Source organism: Seriola lalandi, unplaced genomic scaffold (assembly GCF_002814215.2).
Source record: "Seriola lalandi dorsalis isolate HSWRI2012SDOR001 ecotype SW California unplaced genomic scaffold, Sedor1 jcf7180002054855, whole genome shotgun sequence".
In the NCBI taxonomy this organism is placed as follows: Eukaryota; Metazoa; Chordata; class Actinopteri; order Carangiformes; family Carangidae; genus Seriola; species Seriola lalandi.
The window spans coordinates 792,566-800,957 of NW_019525408.1; the positions used below are offsets into that span (position 1 = coordinate 792,566).

Consider the following 8,392-nt stretch of genomic DNA (forward strand, 5'->3'; position numbering starts at 1 on the left):
TCTCTAAATTTGCATTTTTCTTCATGTCTTCATGTGCATGTTTGTGTGTGTGTGTGTGAGCCTGTGTCTGCGTGCACTGTTATGCACTGTATGTTTTCGCGAACAGAATGGGGTTACAGAGTTCAGGTTTCACTTTTATAGGTTGTCTTCTGCTGACTTGAAGCAGTGGTCAGTGTGGACGGTGCTGTTTTTTTGTTTTTTTTTGTTTTTTTTTGTGCACAGAAAGAACACTTTGTTCTGCGGAAGGAAAAATAAATAGAAGTGCCGATGGAACATAGAGGGAAGGTAGAACGGGGCATCATGTGCGGCGTGTGAGGAACCGGTATGGATAGTATGGACGTGGAGTGTGTGTGTGTGTGTGTGTGTGTGTGTGTGTGTGTGTGTGTGTGTGTGTGTGTGTGTGTGTGTGTGTAGAGATGAGAAAATAATGCTGTGACAGTTGGCACTCTTTTTTTTTTCCCCCCCTTGTGTATCCTAACACGCACACACACATACATATACACACTCGCACACGCGCGCACACACACGCACACACACGCACACACACGCACACACACGCACACACACACACCTCCTCAGTCTTGGCTGCTTGTGGGAGTCAGAGGTTATGTTTTTGGTCCCATCGAGGAAAAGGGCAACATTACAAGTCCCGTTTCAATTAAGTCTGAGAGACAGATCCGGCTACGTTATTGCTTGGGGGAATAAATGGCACAGGACAAGACCATACATCATTCGCTTATATGCAAACACTTCACCCCAGCCACTGACATTTACTCAATCCGGAGCCTTCTACATTTCTCAACTGTAGGCACATTGTAATTTTGTTTTGATGTGCAGAGGCTTTGGGTCAGCACATTGCCTCAGTCAGTGGTGAGCAGCGAGGAAGGAGGATCTCACTCCAAATCCTGCATGTAGCGTGTGATGACTGCCACGTTGCCTGTCCTACAGCACTTCCTGAATAATGTGAGGCTGGGTTGATATTTTCATTTGGAGCACAAATGACACTCTCAAGCTTCAGTCCTGATGTGTTTATTGGCTGAAGTGGAAGTTTCCAGGTCTGTCATCTGCATATATAAATATATTTTCTGCGTCATTTACTTCAAGTACAGCGGTTGTCATGAAATCATTGCTGTGTCATGTATACCTTAAATATTTGATGTTTTTGCGGAGCTGAAATTTGTCGCCATGTGAGTGTGCTCTGGAGTTTGGCTTTGCTATACATGAAAGGAAATATTATATTTACACTTTAAATATAAACCTCACAGATCATTTATGAAAACTGGGAAGGGCATATTAAAAACAGAGTTAATATAATAAGTCTGTTTTAAGTTAAAATTCCTCTGCTCAGACACACACAGATTAGACTTGAAGTACGTTTTTATTTTCCTCTGAATAAAACTGCAACTGAAATTTGACCTGTCAAGGAAAACTAAAACAGACATGTTTTTATTTAAATCCACATTTGTCATATTTTGAAGCTTTTTCTTCTTGGAGAAAAGAAACTTGACCATGTCCGTTATGCCCTCAGATGCATAACCACTCCCCCTTTCAGTCCTGCCTTGTGTAGGTAAAAAAAAAAAAGGTGATGGCACCTTTAAGCTTGAGTGTTTTTGTGAGTAAAAAACTACTCAAAAACTCATTCAGCTCTTTATTTCAAACACACACTCTATTCAGAATGTTTAATGCTAAATGTAATAAAGGCGTCTGCTTAATTTGAACAATTTAAAATGCACAAATGTGCTATTCCTCTCTATTTTTTCTCCCCTATTAAAACGTCTACTAACAGTTGCGTCATTCCTAGTTTATAGTTAGCTGCAGTATTCCAGTCTGTTCACAATTAATGATCTGTGGCATAACACCCATTAACACTTTTCTAATGTGACACAAAAATATGGTTAGTATTATCATTAAGGAAATTATGATGGAGCCGTAGAAAAATCCCATTAGCACGGCTGTCAGTGCTCTTGACATGCGGCTCAGTGTGTTGGACTGGGTGTCGCGGGAGCTGGCCGATATCTCTTCTTATTCCATGGCATGTGTCTCTCTTGTTGTCATGGATTGTCTGCCACATGGAGAAAGAGTTCTGATTCAGAGACAATGATTGATTCCCACCACTGCTGCAAATGAAATTATACATCGCTGGGTTTATTTGCATCTGTCTTGTTCGCCTGTATAAATAGCACTTATATATATATTTTTTGAAAGCTAAATTTGCAATAATTGCATAATGGGATTATTGATTTGTGATGTTTTTTTTTATTTTTTTATATTGCTACTAGTGGAGTGCAATTTTTTTTATAATAGGTGCTCTTATGATTTGCTTACAGTACGTGGCAATATATGAAGTATTACAAATATTATGCAATGTGATTAACATGCTCCTCTATTGCAAATTATTTATGACACTAATCACCAGTTCAAATAATGCTCATTAAGAAAGTTATTCATGTGCAGTGTGTGTCCTCCTCCCTCCCTTCCCATCCCTAATTGAGGAGGGTTGACCTCTTGACCCGAGCTAAATTGAGTTGTAGTCCCTGTGGCGAGCGTCTCCTTCCCGGTCAGTCAGGGCGGATTACACAGCCATTGTGTTCGGCACTGTATCGTCCAAGCTGGCTGTAACCAAGCAGATGAGTCACGCATATCCAAGAACACACTCAGGGCTTTTTTTTTTATGTATGAGAAGTGCTGCGAGATACCCATACAGACAAGCGCGCGCGCACACACACACACAGACACACACACATACACACAAATACGTGGCCAAACCTCTTTTAAAAGAACAAAAGATGTACAGTATATACACACACGATTGTGTGCGTACTGTCTACACACACTCCACTCTATTCTCTTACACAGCAGGAATTCATTTGATGGATTAGGAAAGGTCCAAGCTGCTGAGTTTGTCATGTTTTGCTTATTCATGTCTATTAAATCATTAGTTTTTTTGCGGCTGTGATATTTCGTTGTCTGTGCATGTGGTGACCAATCTGTTTCATAAATTTTGTTTTGTTTAGTACAATTTGGTTTTTTTCTATGTGTTTTGTTTTTGCTTCTTGTTTGCGCTCTCGTATCTGTAGTCAATTAATTCATCCTGAAAAAGGAAATGTCCCGTCTTGGGGATTGTCACTCACATTATAATGACAGTTACTACGTTCATTTTTGTGTGTGGCCAGTGTGTTAATTAGTGTGGCCTTTAATGCTGTGCCACTTGTTGTGGGATTATGTTTTTTTTTTTTCCTGCTCCGTGTTTTGAAAAATCAAAGGAGCAGTGCTGAAAAGGTCCCAAGTGTGTTTGGTATTGTATCAACAAAACGTAGCAGCATGATTACAGTTTGTCACCGACTGAATGATACACTGTACCTTGTCAAACATTAATTAACTGATAGCAGTGACGCATTAATAACAGTGCGGACTGAGTTGTGTTCAGTTGAAGTTATAGTCATTATGGGGCGATCATGAGCCTGAGAGTATATTAATTAAAACTGTCCCGCTATTTGTATTTGTACTGTGTTATGACTGTTGATCAAATGTCCAGCTAGTATGAAGCATCACAGGAGTGTGCCCTTACCTGACAGCTCACCCTCTATGATCACTCTTAGCTAGCTATTAATTATCTGGGAGACAGGTGCAAATGAGAAAAGAATTTGCACCGTGATGGAGGTTGTTTACTTTAAATGACAAAACTTTTAATAAGTTCACAGTGGTGACAAATCATCACAAACTGCCGTTATGTTTAAGTTCTTATGGCATTGTAAAATAGAATTTTCTGCCTGAACTCCCTCATCTCACCAACAGGGATGGTAATCAAAACAAAAACTCCAGCTCCCACCACCAATCTCTGATAGAACCATGGGGGATTTATTAGGACCCCCTATCCCTAGCCCATTTAAATGATCCTAGATGCAAGGCGCTCAACAGTGCTGGAGAAACTCATTAAACTCTCAGGGCGTCAGTCACTAAGGCCTCCTTTAACAGGACAAGGTTTCTGTGTTGGCTGACGCAGTCCTCTTTGGTGGCTCTGAGGGATATACCTCCATGGTGTCCAACTATGTCTGTTCCATCACTTTTAATTGATTTAGCTAATTAATTACCAGACCCATGACCATTCGTTTAGCATATTTCTTCAGTACATCACTTATAATTGTTACTAAGGGAAATATTTCTGATCAGATGTTAATACTTGAATGAATATTGACATTTTTTTACAAAGGTTTTTTTTTTTTCTCTTTTTTTTTTTTTGGAAGGAATTCCTCAGGAATTCAGTTTTGGCTGGACAAGGCCTGACAGTAAAACATAGTTGCTCCGTCGTTTGCCGTCTTCATAAGAAACAGCTCAACACTTTCCTCTTCATTTTTCACTGAGGTTTGACACCCTGCTTGACACTGACTCGTGCTCCCCTGAGGGATAGGCTTCTGCCACCATAGGATCTTGCCTTAATTATGCAAAGTACAGGATATTTTGTGTGATTTTAAAAGTGCGCCAGTTTCTGCTTTGGCAGTCACTGCCACACTCCCCTACTGGGAGGTCCTGTCAGACTCCCCCTTCCTCTTTGCCCAGGAAAATGAAAGGCTAGAAAGAAAAGACACAATGGAGAATGCATTTCAACTGCAGGGGTGGAACGCAGAGGCGTAAGAAGTCCTCAGTGAGACCCTCATTTTACATGGAACAGGTGGGAGACTCTTTTGTTCTCTTCCCGCTGTTAAAATCCATTTCATTTCTTGTCCTTGACATGCCACAAGGAATTCTCACCAGTTCCAAAAAGGCTCCAATGTAAGAGGTTCTTACCTTTTACTAAACAGAAGTCATGTTTTTCAAGGCCAGTGCTGTTGTAAAAAAAGTCAAAAGTGGACCTAATGAGCAGATCTGAGTGCTGATCAAGCCGTCACCACGTCCGCCATCCTGTTAAAGAGCAAAAGCACTTTGCAGCTGTTATGACACACAGCGTGAATATATATCTTATAAATCTTGTAATTTTCTTCTTTGCATTTAAGTTCGGATCACAGCTTTCGGAAGATGCATATCTATCCTTGCGTCTACAAATCTTCTTTTAGATACCCGTCTCTTTTCACTAACCAAGGTACTATACAAGCTTCTTACTAATGCAGTCATCAAGGTGTTTTTCACTTGGTCACTGTTGATGTCGGGAGGACGTTTCATGGGAGACGTTCATAATTCATCACGTCATTACCCAGTCCAATATGTTATTTACGTGGGTGGCTGTTTGCCTTGTTGCCAAACCTCATACATATGAAAGGCTTGCGTGGATTCCCAAACCACAGGTTGAGCTGTCGAAAGCTGTTGAAATCTCCTGGAGTTTCCATACAGAAAATCTCAATAGTAAATAATAAAAAAGAAGGAAATCTCAATGTGTCTAACTTGTTTTTCACTGTTAACTGTTTCTTTCCCTCTTTTTCTCTCCCCCCCCCTCCCCAACCCCCCTTCTCTTTTTCTGGCAGTAGAAGACAATGTGACAGAGGACCAGCACAGTCCCGGGCAGACTGCCATTCCAAGCGGTAATGCTCCATTTCATATTTCATCATTTTCGGCTGGAAAGTGGATCATGTGTCTGTTTCTGTGTGTGTGTGTGTGTGTGTCTGTGTGTGCGTGTGTGTGTGTGTGTGTGCGTGTGTCTGTCTGTGTGTGTCTGTCTGTGTCTGTCTGTGTGTGTGTGTGCGCGTGTGTGTGCGCACGCGTGCCTGTAAAATCTTTGTTGGGTTCTGAGTGATAGAAAGTATGTGTTTCCTGTTTTTGAGGTTTTCGTACTGTAAACTGCATGGTTTGCATGTGTTTTTCGAAGCGAGGGGGCCGCGCTCTTGTTTATGTGTTTGTGTGCATGCATACAGTACATGCAGGTGTGCTTATAGCTGTCCTTGTGTTCCTGTGTGTTCCTGATGTTTTTTTAGACTCTTTGTTTCCCAACCTTCTGTATGATGTAGAATAGAGCTACCCAGATGAATGTGTCCTGTCTCCACGTGTGCCATTCACACTGGCCCTCCAGGAACAGAGCGGTAATTCAGGTCAGGCTAGCAGAAAGCCCCCTATGAATGAAGCCTGCTCCTGATGCACCACACTGTATATTTTCATTTCATTTGTCTCTGGTAAAGGTTAAGTCTCAGGTGTGGTTATTTTAAACCCGATATGGATGGTTTTGCCCAGCAGGCTGGGGACCCTGGCTACTCCTAGGCTGCCACATTAGTCCAGCATTTACCCACAGCTTTCTGAGTTCTCCTGTGTGAAATACAGGGGCTGCATGCGCCACTACAATAGATCCCAGCTTTTTCCTCCGCTGCTCATGACTGCCATACAATTGATCAGAAAACTTTTTACATGTTTGCTCATCCCTGGAAAAAGAAGAGCAACACCTATCTGCCGCTGTGTTAATGTGTATTGATAGGTATTGGTGGGTGGTTCTGTGGAAAGAAACTGCCTCCTTAGCCCATCTAACCCCAGCTCAAGGGATGAAGGACTGGGCATAAGAAGCAGACTTGCCTCGGAGACCTCCTGTCATCCAGAGCCAAAGCAGAGCTAATGAGTGTGCCTGATTACAACGACCCCCTCAGACACACGAATCTCCCCTCTCCCCATCCCTCCACCATCTCTATCTCCAGAGTGAGGGGAGACAGCCGCCACATGATCGATGTCTGCCTGTGGAGAAATCAGGAGGGCGCACAAATTAATTTCTCACTTTCCTCATTTGACTTCGTCTGACTGATTTATTTTTTAACCCCCTCTCAGGATGCAGCTTGACGAACGGTCAATGAGAAAAGAGTTGTTTGTGGCGGTAAACTTTTAAGATGGTGTGAGATTTCTCTTGCTGTTTGCCAATTTGTCACCTCCAACTTTATTTATTTATTTATTTTTTAAATGCTTCATCACCGCTTGTGTGTCACATGGTCTTTACCGTGACAGCAGTAATCCATCCTTATGGTTAAACCACTGCTCAAACAAGCCCTCTTTTTCCGACGTCAAATTGAAAAGCAGTGGAAAAGCTTACCTGCTTTTCATGCATTTGCCACTTTGACGGACACAGCCACAAATGCCATTAGGCTCCTGACAAGCTAAGGGCTTAATCAGACATGGTGTCAAGATCTGGCTCATAAGTCGACCCCCAGTCGAGCTCTTCTGTGACTCTGCAAGCATTCTGCAGGCCCCTGCATCCTGTTTCTCATTCATGTTTGATATGAAGCAAAGGCAAAGGAGAAATGCTAACAAAAGAGGCCTTCTACAAGATAGACAGTATTATGCATAGTATAGAAGGGCAGGAACAGTGTGATATCTGAGATTTAATGAGGCAGTGCGCTTTTTTACCCAGAGAGTGTCGAGCAGGCTTAAGATCTGCAGCTTGGCTTTACCACTGCGCTGCCTGTGTGTAATTATAACCACATGCCCTGTGCTTTTTCTTCTCTCTTATATATACATCCCTTTCTTTTTTTCTTTCTCTCTTTTTTTTTTTTTTTTTTGCTCTTGGCTATGTCAGATAGAGGCTGTTTTTTTGGAAGAGGGTGTCAGCTCTGTCAAAGTGGAGTGGACTGAGGCAAATGGAAGTGCTATAGAGATCTGAAGGGGCGTCTGAGTGGCAAGGTGCCGTAGTGTAGAGTAGTGTAGCGTAGTGGTGCGGCGTACGAGACTCTGGCTCTGGCTGAGGTTGAGGCTGCCCACAGATCAATGTACTGCAGGGCTCACTACAGCAGGAAGAGGAAAGGACTCTTTCACTCTACCACTTCAGAAAATCATATTCTCTATTATTCATTTCCTTTGATGTTTTACTGCACTAATGGCATAGCAAGGCGCTCCGTTCAATATTATCACTCCCAGTGAGAGAGCGAGTGAGACAGGGCGAGAGAGAGAAAGAGAGCATTTGGTATGTTCAAATGCTGTTTCTCATTCAACCGCTTTGATTTCCATTCTTCTTTGTAAGCTCATATCTTTTTTTTTTTGGTGCAGAGATTTTAATGGCGGATGATGGCGTCTGTATACCTGTGATTATATGTGCTGCTTCCTTCATGTATCGCTCTCTGTGTTGTCTTCATTGTTTGTTCTTCTTAGTCCTCCTGTAACTGTTTGGCACCTTCTCTTTCTCTCTCTGTGCTACTCTTATTTTTATCTCAGCATGCATCATAAAATTTTCATAAATATACTGCATGTTTTTTTTGTAACATGTAACAAGGTGGGAAATATTTTATTGTCAGCGCATCCACTTTGAGCTTGTAATGTGTTTAGCATTTTAAGAGAGACGGCTTTTGACAAACACCTCTGCTAATCTGCTTTCAAATATCAAATGCATCAAAATGTTAAACAGCAATTAGTCCTTAATATGAATCTGGGGGACTTGAAGCAGATAAATCAAATTGCATGTCTCGACCATATGAACACAGACCCCCCCCAGCCCCCC

General features: G+C 42.0%; 1 protein-coding gene across 3 annotated transcripts in view; it reads left to right on the forward strand.

Annotated features, from left to right (window-relative positions):
• The window catches only part of znf521 (zinc finger protein 521), a 90,831-nt gene that overhangs the window by 2,658 nt on the left and 79,781 nt on the right, over nucleotides 1–8,392 (forward strand). For 2 of the 3 annotated variants that reach the window (XM_023427233.2, XM_087179566.1), the window contains exon 2: nucleotides 5,457–5,513. In XM_023427233.2, coding sequence (XP_023283001.1) covers nucleotides 5,457–5,513 — 57 coding nt within the window. The remainder of the gene's footprint in view (nucleotides 1–5,456; nucleotides 5,514–8,392) is intronic. The other variant, XM_087179565.1, reaches the window with a different exon arrangement.